Source organism: Oncorhynchus keta, chromosome 9 (assembly GCF_023373465.1).
Source record: "Oncorhynchus keta strain PuntledgeMale-10-30-2019 chromosome 9, Oket_V2, whole genome shotgun sequence".
In the NCBI taxonomy this organism is placed as follows: domain Eukaryota; kingdom Metazoa; phylum Chordata; class Actinopteri; order Salmoniformes; family Salmonidae; genus Oncorhynchus; species Oncorhynchus keta.
In genome coordinates, this window is record NC_068429.1 from 3,790,980 (window position 1) to 3,807,802 (window position 16,823).

Consider the following 16,823-nt stretch of genomic DNA (forward strand, 5'->3'; position numbering starts at 1 on the left):
TGAGTTAACCCTGTATAGAGTGGGGTTAGGGTGGTGAGTTACCCCTGTATAGAGTGGGGTTAGGGTGGTGAGTTACCTCTGTATAGAGTGGGGTTAGGGTGGTGAGTTACCCCTGTATAGAGTGGGGTTAGGGTGGTGAGTTACCTCTGTATAGAGTGGGGTTAGGGTGGTGAGTTACCTCTGTATAGAGTGGGGTTAGGGTGGTGAGTTACCTCTGTATAGAGTGGGGTTAGGGTGGTGAGTTAACCCTGTATAGAGTGGGGTTAGGGTGGTGAGTTACCCCTGTATAGAGTGGGGTTAGGGTGGTGAGTTACCTCTGTATAGAGTGGGGTTAGGGTGGTGAGTTACCCATGTATAGAGTGGGGTTAGGGTGGTGAGTTACCTCTGTATAGAGTGGGGTTAGGGTGGTGAGTTACCTCTGTATAGAGTGGGGTTAGGGTGGTGAGTTACCTCTGTATAGAGTGGGGTTAGGGTGGTGAGTTACCCCTGTATAGAGAGGTACAGGAGGACAGGCTCAATGTATCGGCTTGAATGGAATCAATGGATACTGTTCTATTGATGTGATTCCAGCCACTACAATCTGCCATCCTCCTATAGCTCCTCGTACCAGCCTCATCTGGTTAAGTGAAATAAATAATTATAGCAAGTGCCTAGGAGCCAAATAAAGTTACATGGTTGAAGTTATCTTTAAAATCAGCCCAAAATCTGCTAATTTCAAAAAGATTAATTTCTGTGAAACTAAGTCTTGCTTGTGGATTTTGAACATCAACAAAAACAATCTAAAATCAAGATGTGTCCATTTGTTTGTCTCCATGGCACTTTAAAAACAATGCAGATATTGCAGCAGTTTGAATAACACATCCGATTATCACTTTGGATTTCGATCGGTTGGTTTTATTATAGCTAATAAATAAGCAAATCATCGATGGATCACAAAATGTATTTCCGTCTGTCTGCCCCCATGCAAGCCGACCGGCGTCCGCGTCATCACATTCTCTTATCTGATTGGTGGAAAAAGCGTTCCTTCTGACTTTGCGGCTGTGGTAAGTCGTGACGACCGAACTACGTCTTTTGGGCCTTGATGAGGAAAGCCAATGATAATTACAAGCCCATAACATTCGAATTAAATACTGTTTTTATGACATTGTTCGTATTTTAGGAACGAATGGTATTTTCTATGTAATTGTTACATCACAGCCATGGCTATAAGGGCTTCAGCTTTTGTAAAGTTAACGTCAAAAAACGAGATTTTGTTTCGCCTTTTTCAGCTATCCCTAACCCTTTTCCTAACCTTAAACCTAATTCTCCTAACCTACTACGCAAATTCTCCTAAAAACGTGACAAAAAAGCAGTATAACATCTCGTCAAAACCACCCCCTAGTTACCGCCTTATAGGGGAGGGGGGAGGTAACCGAGAAGTGACGTGGAGTGTTCCGTGGAGGCGGGGCGTTGCTCTGAGAACGGTTGCCAAGCACCGGGTCACTGTGTGGGAAGTGCTGAAATATCTGAACGTCACTGCCACCGCCGCCGCCTTTGGCCAAAGGAGATCTGCAACTACTGGCGGGTCACTCGCATTTTGGGATAGTTGAAGATCGAATTAGGAAACCTGTCAACAACAACAACCAAGGATTCATTATATATATATATATATATATGTATATATCTATCCACTAGACAGGATACAATAGCGGAAATAAAAGTTTTCCGCTCCGGTTTAGTGGTTAGTTCAAACGGCTTTACTTTTACATCGCCAAGTCAGGTGTATTTTCTTAAACACGTTGTCACGTATTTCTTTGACTGAGTTGATTACAGCGATTGATGTGATTCCCAATTGTACACTAAATGGTTATGGAGAAGAAGAGGATGGATTGTCCCTCTCTGCCACCGGGCTGGAAGAAAGAAGAAGTGATCCGGAAGTCAGGGCTCAGTGCTGGCAAGAGTGATGTCTATTACTACAGGTAATGATCGAGCGTGGATGTTAAACAACAATAATGTTATTTACTTTGCTTGATAAGTCCACAAGTTATAATAGCTGGTCTGATTTAGCTATCACAACTCGTTTCCAACTGGAAAAAAATATATAATAATAATAATTGTAGGCGAAAGCTACCTTGAGTTTGGTCACCCACTTACGTTGGTTGCCACAATGTTGCTAATGCCAGCAGTGTGAATATTGTATCAATAACCCCCACGATGTTACATTTTTTTTTCGTATAGACGCCACAAGTTCATATCTAACTGTTTAGACTGTAGAGTGGGGGTTTTTATTCACGAAAACTCAGTAGTTATGTCTCGTCTTTATTAGGGTCACTTGGAGATTCTTGACCATGTCTTATCATGTGACTGATTGGAAATGCAGTGATCTTGTTTGCAATCTACGCTGAACTATTGGAACACAGCCCTCTGTTTAAAGTACAGTATCTGTGAGTAATTCCTTGGCAATGTAGCCTTCCAGCATTGGTTCTTCTCAAATGGTCTGTGAAAGCCATGGTCTTTTGGAACCACTGGTGTCTAGACATTCAACTCTTCAAAGCTCAATGCCAGTGCTGTAGGCCTTCACCTTCCACAGTAACTCATCCATTGTTGCTATTAAAACTATCATCTAGTCAGACCATTACTCTGTTCCAGCTGTCTGATAGGTACTGTCTGATGGGTACTGTCTGATGGGTACTGTCTGATGGGTACTGTCTGATGGGTACTGTCTGATGGGTACTGTCTGATGGGTACTGTCTGATGGGTACTGTCTGATGGGTACTGTCTGATGGGTACTGTCTGATGGGTACTGTCTGATGGGTACTGTCTGATGGGTACTGTCTGATGGGTACTGTCTGATGGGTACTGTCTGATGGGTACTGTCTGACGGGTACTGTCTGACGGGTACTGTCTGACGGGTACTGTCTGACGGGTACTGTCTGATGGGTACTGTCTGATGGGTACTGTCTGATGGGTACTGTCTGATGGGTACTGTCTGATGGGTACTGTCTGACGGGTACTGTCTGACGGGTACTGTCTGACGGGTACTGTCTGACGGGTACTGTCTGATGGGTACTGTCTGACGGGTACTGTCTGACGGGTACTGTCTGACGGGTACTGTCTGATGGGTACTGTCTGATGGGTACTGTCTGACGGGTACTGTCCGATAGGTACTGTCCGATAGGTACTGTCTGATGGGTGTGGGTGCTGTCTGATAGGCACTGTCTGATAGGCACTGTCTGACGGGTACTGTCTGACGGGTACTGTCTGATAGGTACTGTCTGATAGGTACTGTCTGACGGGTACTGTCTGACGGGTACTGTCTGATGGGTACTGTATGACGGGTACTGTATGACGGGTACTGTCTGATGTATTAGAGATTTTAACCATCTTTATCTTGTCCATACTTCCACAATTTCCGACTTGGGAGACAACCAGTGTTTTCTAGTTGCAGGGGGTTTGTTTTGAATCTAGATAATACGCCATTATTAAATTTAAATACATGTTCTGCTCCATGAATACAACAATGTGTACGCCGCTATCTTGTCTATTTTGACATATTTTGGGGTGGGTGTCCCAAGTGCCTCATGTCATGATGCCGCTCAACCTTTCTCGAACAACGAGGGAAGATTTGAAATAGACACGATGTCGGCGTAGACATTGTTGTATTACTTCACGGAGCAAAACAATTGTATTTAACAACTTATAATAATAATATAATAATATATGCCATTTAGCAGACGCTTTTATCCAAAGCGACTTACAGTCATGTGTGCATACATTCTACGTATGGGTGGTCCCGGGAATCGAACCCACTACCCTGGCGTTACAAGCGCCATGCTCTACCAACTGAGCTACAGAAGGACCATGAGTTTTCTAGATTCAGACAAACCCCCTGCAACTAGATACGGACGTTTAGAAAACACTGGTTCTCTTCCAGGTCGGGAATTGAAGAACTGTGGACAAGTTAAGGTTAGTTAAATTCTGTCATACACCAAACAGTGATGATCTAATCATTTCTATTTGTGTGTATTATGGATCCCCATTCCTGGGGTCCAGCGAAATTAAGGGCAGTTTTGCATTTTTTTTTTTTTTACAACATTATAATATATTCACAACAGATTTCACAACATGTTAAGTGTGTGCCCTCGGGACCCTACTTCACCACTACCACATATCTACAACACAAAAATCCACGTGTGCGTGTGTTTATAGTTCATATGTCATTGTGTGTTTATTTTCATGTCTGTGACTATGTGTGTGTCTCTTCACAGTCCTCGCTGTTCCATAAGGTGTCTTTTTATCTGTTTAAAAGAACATCTGATTCTACTGCTGCATCAGTTCCATGTTGTCATGGCTCTATGTAGTACTGTGGAATAGAGTTCCATGTTGTCATGGCTCTATGTAGTACTGTGGAATAGAGTTCCATGTTGTCATGGCTCTATGTAGTACTGTGGAATAGAGTTCCATGTTGTCATGGCTCTATGTAGTACTGTGGAATAGAGTTCCATGTTGTCATGGCTCTATGTAGTACTGTGGAATAGAGTTCCATGTTGTCATGGCTCTATGTAGTACTGTGGAATAGAGTTCCATGTTGTCATGGCTCTATGTAGTACTGTGGAATAGAGTTCCATGTTGTCATGGCTCTATGTAGTACTGTGGAATAGAGTTCCATGTTGTCATGGCTCTATGTAGTACTGTGGAATAGAGTTCCATGTTGTCATGGCTCTATGTAGTACTGTGGAATAGAGTTCCATGTGGTCATGGCTCTATGTGTACTGTGGAATAGAGTTCCATGTGGTCATGGCTCTGTGAATAGAGAATAGAGTTCCATGTAGTCATGGCTCTATGTAGTACTGTGGAATAGAGTTCCATGTAGTCATGGCTCTATGTAGTACTGTGGAATAGAGTTCCATGTTGTCATGGCTCTATGTAGTACTGTGGAATAGAGTTCCATGTGGTCATGGCTCTATGTAGTACTGTGGAATAGAGTTCCATGTAGTCATGGCTCTATGTAGTACTGTGGAATAGAGTTCCATGTAGTCATGGCTCTATGTAGTACTGTGGAATAGAGTTCCATGTAGTCATGGCTCTATGTAGTACTGTGGAATAGAGTTCCATGTTGTCATGGCTCTATGTAGTACTGTGGAATAGAGTTCCATGTCAGTCTTGGCTCTATGCAGTACTGTGGAATAGAGTTCCATGTAGTCATGGCTCTATGTAGTACTGTGGAATAGAGTTCCATGTTGTCATGGCTCTATGTAGTACTGTGGAATAGAGTTCCATGTGGTCATGGCTCTATGTAGTACTGTGGAATAGAGTTCCATGTAGTCATGGCTCTATGTAGTACTGTGGAATAGAGTTCCATGTAGTCATGGCTCTATGTAGTACTGTGGAATAGAGTTCCATGTAGTCATGGCTCTATGTAGTACTGTGGAATAGAGTTCCATGTAGTCATGGCTCTATGTAGTACTGTGGAATAGAGTTCCATGTAGTCATGGCTCTATGTAGTACTGTGGAATAGAGTTCCATGTAGTCATGGCTCTATGTAGTACTGTGGAATAGAGTTCCATGTAGTCATGGCTCTATGTAGTACTGTGGAATAGAGTTCCATGTAGTCATGGCTCTATGTAGTACTGTGGAATAGAGTTCCATGTAGTCATGGCTCTATGTAGTACTGTGGAATAGAGTTCCATGTTGTCATGGCTCTATGTAGTACTGTGGAATAGAGTTCCATGTAGTCATGGCTCTATGTAGTACTGTGGAATAGAGTTCCATGTAGTCATGGCTCTATGTAGTACTGTGGAATAGAGTTCCATGTTGTCATGGCTCTATGTAGTACTGTGGAATAGAGTTCCATGTTGTCATGGCTCTATGTAGTACTGTGGAATAGAGTTCCATGTAGTCATGGCTCTATGTAGTACTGTGGAATAGAGTTCCATGTAGTCATGGCTCTATGTAGTACTGTGGAATAGAGTTCCATGTTGTCATGGCTCTATGTAGTACTGTGGAATAGAGTTCCATGTAGTCATGGCTCTATGTAGTACTGTGGAATAGAGTTCCATGTAGTCATGGCTCTATGTAGTACTGTGGAATAGAGTTCCATGTTGTCATGGCTCTATGTAGTACTGTGGAATAGAGTTCCATGTAGTCATGGCTCTATGTAGTACTGTGGAATAGAGTTCCATGTAGTCATGGCTCTATGTAGTACTGTGGAATAGAGTTCCATGTAGTCATGGCTCTATGTAGTACTGTGGAATAGAGTTCCATGTAGTCATGGCTCTATGTAGTACTGTGGAATAGAGTTCCATGTAGTCATGGCTCTATGTAGTACTGGGGAATAGCGTTCTATGTAGTCATGGCTCTATGTAGTACTGGGGAATAGAGTTCTATGTAGTCATGGCTCTATGTAGTACTGTGTAATAGAGTTCCATGTGGTCATGGCTCTATGTAGTACTGTGCATCTCCCATAGTCTGTTCTGGACTTGGGGACTGTGAAGAGACCTCTTGTCACATGTCTTGTGGGGTATGCATGGTGTCTGAGCTGTGTGCCAGTAGTTAAAACAGACAGCTCAGTGCATTCAACATGTCAATACCTCTCATAAATACAAGTAGTGATGAAGTCAATCTCTTTTCCACTTTGAGCCATGAGAGGTTGACATGCATATTATTAATATTAGCTCACAGTGTACATCCAAGGGCCAGCCGTGCTGCCCTGTTCTGAACCAGCCGTGCTGCCCTGTTCTGAACCAGCCGTGCTGCCCTGTTCTGAACCAGCCGTGCTGCCCTGTTCTGAACCAGCTGTGCTGCCCTGTTCTGAACCAGCCGTGCTGCTCTGTTCTGAATCAATTGTAGTTTTCCTAAGTCCCTCTGTGGCACCTGACCACACGACTGAACAGTAGTCCAGGTGAGACAAAACGAGGGCCTGTAGGACCTACCTTGTTGATAGTGTTGTTAAGAAGGTAGAAACTAGGGCCTGTAGGACCTGCCTTGTTGATAGTGCTGTTAAGAAGGTAGAAACTAGGGCCTGTAGGACCTGCCTTGTTAATAGTGCTGTTAAGAAGGTAGAAACTAGAGCCTGTAGGACCTGCCTTGTTGATAGTGTTGTTAAGAAGGTAGAAACTAGGGCCTGTAGGACCTGCCTTGTTGATAGTGTTGTTGAGAAGGTAGAAACTAGAGCCTGTAGGACCTGCCTTATTGATAGTGCTGTTAAGAAGGTAGAAACTAGAGCCTGTAGGACCTGCCTTGTTGATAGTGCTGTTAAGAAGGTAGAAACTAGGGCCTGAAGGACCTGCCTTGTTGATAGTGCTGTTAAGAAGGTAGAAACTAGGGTCTGTAGGACCTGCCTTATTGATAGTGCTGTTAAGAAGGTAGAGCAGATCTTTATTATGGACAGACGTCTCCCCATCTTAGCTACTGTTGTATCAATATGTTTTGACCATGACAGTTTACAATCCAGGGTTACTACAAGCAGTTTAGTTTCCTCAACATGCTCACTTACCACTTTATTTATTACAATATTTAGTTTCGGTTCAGGGTTTAGTGAATGATTTGTTCCAAATACAATGCTTTTAGTTTTTAAATGATTTAGCACTAATTTATTCCTTGCCACCCATTCTGAAACTAACTGCAGCTCTTTGTTAAGTGTTGCAGTCATTTCAGTCGCTGTAGTAGCTGACGTGTACAGTGTTGAGTCATCAGCATACATAGACACACTTTATTCAAAGCCAGTGGCTTGTCATTAATAAAGATTGAAAACAGTAAGCGGCATTGGGAGCTGCCTTGGGGAATTCCTGATTCAAGCATGACATTGTCGTTAGTAAAGATTGGTCAAAGTTAGGGGCCTAGACAGCTGCCTTGGGGAATTCCTGATTCTTCCTGGATTATGTTGGAGAGGCTTCCATTAAAGAACACAAACACCTTCTGTGTTCTGTTAGACAGGTAACTCTTTATCCACATTATAGCAGGGGGTGTAAAGCCATAACACCCTCTGTGTTCTGTTAGACAGGTAACTCTTTATCCACATTATAACAGGGGGTGTAAAGCCATAACACATACGTTTTTCCAGCAGCAGACTATGATCAATAATGTCAGAAGCTGCACCGAAGTCCTCCAAAACAGCCCCCACAATCATTTTATCATCAATTTCTCTCAGCCAATCAGTGATTTGTGTAAGTGCTGTGCTTGTTAAATGTCCTTCCCTATAAGCATGCTGAAAGTCTGTTCTTATTCTTTGTTTTTACTGTAAAATAGCATTGTATCTGGTCAAACACAATTTTCTTCCAAAAGTTTCCAAAGGGTCGGTAACAGGCTTTATTATCCTTAGGTAGGGGAATAGCTTTTGCTTCCCTCCAGGCCTGAGGGCACACACTTTCTAGTAGGCTTAGATTGAAGATATGGCAAATTAGGAGTGGCAATATCATCCTCAATTACCCTCAGTGCTTGTCCATCCATGCTGTCAGACCCCGGTACTAATGGGTTTTATGGACCATTTTAGAAGGCTACATTGCCAAGGAATTCCTCACAGATACTGTACTTTAGACAGAGGGCTGAGTTCCAAGTCGGGAATTGAGAATGTATTCAATTGTATTCAATGTATTCTGTTGCTATACCAACCAGTAGCAAACCTGTAACAGCTAACGGGGCATCGCATTAGCCTGTTACCATCTGCTAGTTACATCTATTGGTGATCCAATGCAGGTTCCTCAATTCCAACTTGTTGCGCACTGTATATTTTGTCGGTGTATGTTTGTGTGCGTTTGAGAGGAGTCCAGATTCAAACAAATCGATACTATGAAAGTTAGCAACATTTGTGTGTTCTTGTAATCAATGTGTTTCCCTTCCACCTGTGAAAATCAAAGAGAAACGTAGCTCATGCAATTCATTCTCCTCCCTTGAATCTCAATGAGTCAATTATCAGATTTATATTAATTCTCCTCCTTTGGATCCCAACGATTCAATCGTCAGATTTAAGATACATTTTGTTCCAGGTAACATCTGTAATTATCAGAGCATAGACAATTTACAACATGCTAGGCCATGCATGCTTCCCTCATCCCCCTCCTCAGCTCAGTGTTTTTGAAAGCAAAGCCCTCTGGGCTCGGCTAGCGCCTCTGCAGTGTGACTACGGCTGCTTTGCATCCTGGGACCAATAGGCCAATGAGCCTGTCTGTGTATGTACTCTACACCCAAGGCCCTTCCCTCTCTCCACTTGGTGAAAGACATGCCTCATTCGTGTTTAAATGGTGTGATCCCAGCAGCATGTGATGAGTGTGTGCCGTGTATTAGTGGGGAGCTGTGTAGCGTAGATCTGTGTGGTGAAAGCGTGTGAGGCCTGTGTGATTATCTGTGAGTAAGGGCAACCGATGGTCTGAGGTGAGGCCTTGTGTGTAGTTTGTTGTGTACTTGTTAGCATTTACCTGGCATCCGCTATGAGAATTCCTTAGTACTCGTTAGCATTTACCTAGCATCCTCTATGAGAATTCCTTAGTACTTGTTAGCATTCTGGTAAACGGTAATACTGTAATATTCCGGAATGGCACGGGCAGGATATGGAAATCTGCATACCGCCCAACCCTGATTTACAGGTACAAACATCCTCACCCACTGAGCACCAGACATCCATGAACCTTGAAAAGTAGTCCAAATTTGGTCAGTGGGCAGATTTTAAACCAATCATAGATGTCTGTTTCAGAAGTTTGGACAGTAAAGTACACTAGAGTAGAGTATAATGTAATGTGCTCTGCTGTACTGTGATGTCCACGTTTTCAAAGGTTTGGACGTTTTTGGCCTTCAGGTCCAGAAATGTACTTTCTGACCACATCAACAATGCATAGAAATGTTTCATTGAAATCATAAAGGGGTGTGGTCAAAAAAGTTATTAAAATCAAACCCGTTTGTAACATCCTGTACTGGGCTCGATTTCCCAGAAGCATCTCAAGGCTTAAGTTCATCGTTAGGAGGAGGAGCATCGTTAAATCTCAGAGCGGTTTCCCCAAAACCATCGTTATTAGCATTGCACTTGTTAGCTTTTACCTAGCAACTATAAGAATTCCTTAGTACTTGGTATCTAACGACCCTGCCTCAGATCAGTCGTAGAACAGCTAAGTTCATCGTTAAATGCCCCCCCCCCTCCCCATCCCACTTCACTTTATACACAGATCTCCACTAAACTTAGAATCACATGGTTTATCCGTCTCTGAGACTGGTTATCACCGATCATTTTCAAAACAAAGTTGACTACAAATAACAACAAAAAAAAAGCCAATGTCTTTGCAATTGATACAAACAACGAATGTATAAAAATATGTTTCAAATGAAAACCGAGACGACTGCATTCAAATATAAACAGTTGACTATAGGCCTATTTCAGTCATATGGAGTTATATTTAATATATTTAATGATGTGTTTGTAGCCTAACCTGCACAAGGATCTGCCAAATCTGTGATTTTTAGTGCATTTTGTTGTATTGGGTATTAGAATAAGTCTGAAGGTGGTAATATCTCTCTAGGAGATGATTTGTCAGTATTGTGAAGCTGAGATTTGAACGGAGAAACCTGATCGAAGATCAGCACGGAATTTCCATCCTATCAGTATGAGACACAAGCTCCAACGACGCACTTAGCGACTTTTCTCTCTGCGTTGTTACGTCTTCGGCTGTTGTAAGACACATTGTTGAAAACACTCAGCCATAAGTTCTATCGGGAAACCAGGTACTGGCCCGGTCTGAGTTTTGACCATTCTCGTGGTGAGAGAGCAGCCAAAAAAACAGGGGCCACGGACGTACACTGAGGAAGGGCTGATTATTTAATGCCACACAGCAGCTCAGCACCTATTGGTTGGTATGCAAACTAAGCAGATGCTATTGATCCCAGTGTTGGCTCTTTTCTCTGCACATTTCATGTAATTGTAGTGACACTCCTAAATTAAACTCTTCTTAACAGTGTTATGAATCCCATAACTAGCCTACGGACGTTGTTGCACTCGTTATGTCAAGGGGTCCCGACTCGTTATGTCTAGGGGTCCCGACTCGTTATGTCTAGGGGTCCAGACTCGTTATGTCTAGGGGTCCCGACTCGTTATGTCTAGGGGTCCCGACTCGTTATGTCTAGGGGTCCCGACTCGTTATGTCTAGGGGTCCCGACTCGTTATGTCTAGGGGTCCCGACTCGTTATGTCTAGGGGTCCCGACTCGTTATGTCTAGGGGTCCTGACTCGTTATGTCTAGGGGTCCTGACTCGTTATGTCTAGGGGTCCTGACTCGTTATGTCTAGGGGTCCAGACTCGTTATGTCTAGGGGTCCCGACTCGTTATGTCTAGGGGTCCAGACTCGTTATGTCTAGGGGTCCCGACTCGTTATGTCTAGGGGTCCCGACTCGTTATGTCTAGGGGTCCAGACTCGTTATGTCTAGGGGTCCCGACTCGTTATGTCTAGGGGTCCCGACTCGTTATGTCTAGGGGTCCCGACTCGTTATGTCTAGGGGTCCCGACTCGTTATGTCTAGGGGTCCAGACTCGTTATGTCTAGGGGTCCCGACTCGTTATGTCTAGGGGTCCCGACTCGTTATGTCTAGGGTCCCGACTCGTTATGGGGTCCCGACTCGTTATGTCTAGGGGTCCCGACTCGTTATGTCTAGGGGTCCCGACTCGTTATGTCTAGGGGTCCCGACTCGTTATGTCTAGGGTCCCGACTCGTTATGTCTAGACTCGTTATGTCTAGGGGTCCAGACTCGTTATGTCTAGGGGTCCAGACTCGTTATGTCTAGGGGTCCAGACTCGTTATGTCTAGGGGTCTATGGGGTCCAGACTCGTTATGTCTAGGGGTCCCGACTCGTTATGTCTAGGGGTCCCGACTCGTTATGTCTAGGGGTCCCGACTCGTTATGTCTAGGGGTCCCGACTCGTTATGTCTAGGGGTCCCCTAGGGGTCCCGACTCGTTATGTCTAGGGGTCCAGACTCGTTATGTCTAGGGGACCCGACTCGTTATGTCTAGGGGTCCAGACTCGTTATGTCTAGGGGTCCCGACTCATTATGTCTAGGGGTCCAGACTCGTTATGTCAAGGGGTCCCGACTCGTTATGTGTAGGGGTCCAGACTCGTTATGTTATCTATTTATCTGTTATTTTACCAGGTAAGTTGACTGAGAACACGTTCTCATTTACAGCAACGACCTGGGGAATAGTTACAGGGGAGAGGAAGGGGATGAATGAACCAATTGTTAACTGGGGATTATCAGGTGACTGTGATGGCTTGAGGGACAGCTTGGGAATTTAACCAGGACACCAGGGCTAACACCCCTATTCTTACAATAAGTGCCATGGAATCTTTAATGACCTCAGAGAGACAGGACACCCGTTTAACGTCCCCCTACACAAGGCAGTGCCCAGGTGGCATTGGGATATTTTTTTTAGACCAGAGGAAAGAGTGCCTCCTACTGGCCCTCCAACACCACTTCCAGCAGCATCTGGTATCCCATCCAGGAACTGACCAGGACCAACCCTGCTTAGCTTCAGAAGCAAGCCTGCAGTGGGATGCAGGGTGGTATGCTGCTGGCCTTGTAGCCATGCATGAATATGGTCTGTATTCAGACTCATTATGTCTAGGGGCCCAAGCTACATGGTCTGTAACCTGACTGTCTAGGGGCCCAAGCTACATGGTCTGTAACCTGACTGTCTAGGGGTCCTAGCTATATGGTCTGTAACCTGACTGTCTAGGGGTCCTAGCTACATGGTCTGTAACCTGACTGTCTAGGGGTCCTAGCTACATGGTCTGTAACCTGACTGTCTAGGAGTTGTAGCTACATGGTCTGTAACCTGACTGTCTAGGGGTCCTAGCTACATGGTCTGTAACCAATGTCTAGGGGTCCTAGCTACATGGTCTGTAACCTGACTGTCTAGGGGTCCTAGTTACATGGTCTGTAACCTGACTGTCTAGGGGTCCTAGCTACATGGTCTGTAACCTGACTGTCTAGGGGTCCTAGCTACGTGGTCTGTAACCTGACTGTCTAGGGGTCCTAGCTACATGGTCTGTAACCTGACTGTCTAGGGGTCCTAGCTACATGGTCTGTAACCTGACTGTCTAGGGGTCGTAGCTACATGGTCTGTAACCTGACTGTCTAGGGGTCCTAGCTACATGGTCTGTAACCTGACTGTCTAGGGGTCCTAGCTACATGGTCTGTAACCTGACTGTCTAGGGGTCCTAGTTACATGGTCTGTAACCTGACTGTCTAGGGGTCCTAGCTACATGGTCTGTAACCTGACTGTCTAGGGTCCTAGCTACATGGTCTGTAACCTGACTCATTATGTCTAGGGGTCCTAGTTACATGGTCTGTAACCTGACTGTCTAGGGGTCCTAGCTACATGGTCTGTAACCTGACTGTCTAGGGGTCCTAGCTACATGGTCTGTAACCTGACTGTCTAGGGGTCCTAGCTACATGGTCTGTAACCTGACTGTCTAGGGGTCGTAGCTACATGGTCTGTAACCTGACTGTCTAGGGGTCCTAGCTACATGGTCTGTAACCTGACTGTCTAGGGGTCCTAGCTACATGGTCTGTAACCTGACTGTCTAGGGGTCCTAGCTACATGGTCTGTAACCTGACTCGTTATGTCTAGGGGTCCTAGCTACATGGTCTGTAACCTGACTCGTTATGTCTAGGGGTCCTAGCTACATGGTCTGTAACCTGACTGTCTAGGGGTCCTAGCTACATGGTCTGTAACCTGACTGTCTAGGGGTCCTAGCTACATGGTCTGTAACCTGACTGTCTAGGGGTCCTAGCTACATGGTCTGTAACCTGACTGTCTAGGGGTCCTAGTTACATGGTCTGTAACCTGACTGTCTAGGGGTCCTAGCTACATGGTCTGTAACCTGACTCATTATGTCTAGGGGTCCTAGTTACATGGTCTGTAACCTGACTGTCTAGGGGTCCTAGCTACATGGTCTGTAACCTGACTGTCTAGGGGTCCTAGCTACATGGTCTGTAACCTGACTGTCTAGGGGTCCTAGCTACATGGTCTGTAACCTGACTGTCTAGGGGTCCTAGCTACATGGTCTGTAACCTGACTGTCTAGGGGTCCTAGCTACATGGTCTGTAACCTGACTCATTATGTCTAGGGGTCCTAGCTACATGGTCTGTAACCTGACTGTCTAGGGGTCCTAGCTACATGGTCTGTAACCTGACTGTCTAGGGGTCCTAGCTACATGGTCTGTAACCTGACTGTCTAGGGGTCCTAGCTACATGGTCTGTAACCTGACTGTCTAGGGGTCCTAGCTACATGGTCTGTAACCTGACTGTCTAGGGGTCCTAGTTACATGGTCTGTAACCTGACTGTCTAGGGGTCCTAGCTCCATGGTCTGTAACCTGACTGTCTAGGGGTCCTAGCTACATGGTCTGTAACCTGACTGTCTAGGGGTCCTAGCTACATGGTCTGTAACCTGACTGTCTAGGGGTCCTAGTTACATGGTCTGTAACCTGACTGTCTAGGGGTCCTAGCTACATGGTCTGTAACCTGACTGTCTAGGGGTCCTAGTTACATGGTCTGTAACCTGACTGTCTAGGGGTCCTAGCTACATGGTCTGTAACCTGACTGTCTAGGGGTCCTAGCTACATGGTCTGTAACCTGACTGTCTAGGGGTCCTAGCTACATGGTCTGTAACCTGACTGTCTAGGGGTCCTAGTTACATGGTCTGTAACCTGACTGTCTAGGGGTCCTAGTTACATGGTCTGTAACCTGACTGTCTAGGGGTCCTAGCTACATGGTCTGTAACCTGACTGTCTAGGGGTCCTAGCTACATGGTCTGTAACCTGACTGTCTAGGGGTCCTAGCTACATGGTCTGTAACCTGACTGTCTAGGGGTCCTAGTTACATGGTCTGTAACCTGACTGTCTAGGGGTCCTAGTTACATGGTCTGTAACCTGACTGTCTAGGGGTCCTAGCTACATGGTCTGTAACCTGACTGTCTAGGGGTCCTAGCTACATGGTCTGTAACCTGACTGTCTAGGGGTCCTAGCTACATGGTCTGTAACCTGACTGTCTAGGGGTCCTAGTTACATGGTCTGTAACCTGACTGTCTAGGGGTCCTAGTTACATGGTCTGTAACCTGACTGTCAGGGGTCCTAGCTACATGGTCTGTAACCTGACTGTCTAGGGGTCCTAGTTACATGGTCTGTAACCTGACTGTCTAGGGGTCCTAGCTACATGGTCTGTAACCTGACTGTCTAGGGGTCCTAGCTACATGGTCTGTAACCTGACTGTCTAGGGGTCCTAGCTACATGGTCTGTAACCTGACTGTCTAGGGGTCCTAGTTACATGGTCTGTAACCTGACTGTCTAGGGGTCCTAGTTACATGGTCTGTAACCTGACTGTCTAGGGGTCCTAGTTACATGGTCTGTAACCTGACTGTCTAGGGGTCCTAGCTACATGGTCTGTAACCTGACTGTCTAGGGGTCCTAGCTACATGGTCTGTAACCTGACTGTCTAGGGGTCCTAGCTACATGGTCTGTAACCTGACTGTCTAGGGGTCCTAGCTACATGGTCTGTAACCTGACTGTCTAGGGGTCCTAGCTACATGGTCTGTAACCTGACTGTCTAGGGGTCCTAGCTACATGGTCTGTAACCTGACTGTCTAGGGGTCCTAGCTACATGGTCTGTAACCTGACTGTCTAGGGGTCCTAGTTACATGGTCTGTAACCTGACTGTCTAGGGGTCCTAGTTACATGGTCTGTAACCTGACTGTCTAGGGGTCCTAGCTACATGGTCTGTAACCTGACTGTCTAGGGGTCCTAGTTACATGGTCTGTAACCTGACTGTCTAGGGGTCCTAGCTACATGGTCTGTAACCTGACTGTCTAGGGGTCCTAGTTACATGGTCTGTAACCTGACTGTCTAGGGTTCCTAGCTACATGGTCTGTAACCTGACTGTCTAGGGGTCCTAGTTACATGGTCTGTAACCTGACTGTCTGGTCTGTAACCTGACTGTCTAGGGGTCCTAGTTACATGGTCTGTAACCTGACTGTCTAGGGGTCCTAGCTACATGGTCTGTAACCTGACTGTCTAGGGGTCCTAGCTACATGGTCTGTAACCTGACTGTCTAGGGGTCCTAGCTACATGGTCTGTAACCTGACTGTCTAGGGGTCCTAGCTACATGGTCTGTAACCTGACTGTCTAGGGGTCCTAGTTACATGGTCTGTAACCTGACTGTCTAGGGGTCCTAGCTACATGGTCTGTAACCTGACTGTCTAGGGGTCCTAGTTACATGGTCTGTAACCTGACTGTCTAGGGGTCCTAGTTACATGGTCTGTAACCTGACTGTCTAGGGGTCCTAGCTACATGGTCTGTAACCTGACTGTCTAGGGGTCCTAGCTACATGGTCTGTAACCTGACTGTCTAGGGGTCCTAGCTACATGGTCTGTAACCTGACTGTCTAGGGGTCCAGCTACATGGTCTGTAACCTGACTGTCTAGGGGTCCTAGTTACATGGTCTGTAACCTGACTGTCTAGGGGTCCTAGCTACATGGTCTGTAACCTGACTGTCTAGGGGTCCTAGCTACATGGTCTGTAACCTGACTGTCTAGGGGTCCTAGCTACATGGTCTGTAACCTGACTGTCTAGGGGTCCTAGTTACATGGTCTGTAACCTGACTGTCTAGGGGTCCTAGCTACATGGTCTGTAACCTGACTGTCTAGGGGTCCTAGCTACATGGTCTGTAACCTGACTGTCTAGGGGTCCTAGCTACATGGTCTGTAACCTGACTCATTTTGTCTAGGGGTCCTAGCTACATGGTTTGTAACATGACTCAGTATGTCTAGGGGTCCTAGCTACATGGTCTGTAACCTGACTGTCGAGAGGTCCTAATTA

General features: G+C 45.6%; 1 protein-coding gene across 2 annotated transcripts in view; it reads left to right on the forward strand.

The window, feature by feature from the left end:
• Positions 1-1,477: 1,477 nt before the first annotated feature.
• LOC127931640 (methyl-CpG-binding domain protein 2-like) overlaps positions 1,478-16,823 on the forward strand; it is a 151,167-nt gene continuing 135,821 nt past the window's right edge. The window contains exon 1 of one of the 2 annotated variants that reach the window (XM_052524911.1): positions 1,478-1,958. In XM_052524911.1, the coding sequence (XP_052380871.1) occupies positions 1,843-1,958 (116 nt within the window). In that variant the 5' untranslated portion in view covers positions 1,478-1,842. The remainder of the gene's footprint in view (positions 1,959-16,823) is intronic. The other variant, XM_052524910.1, reaches the window with a different exon arrangement.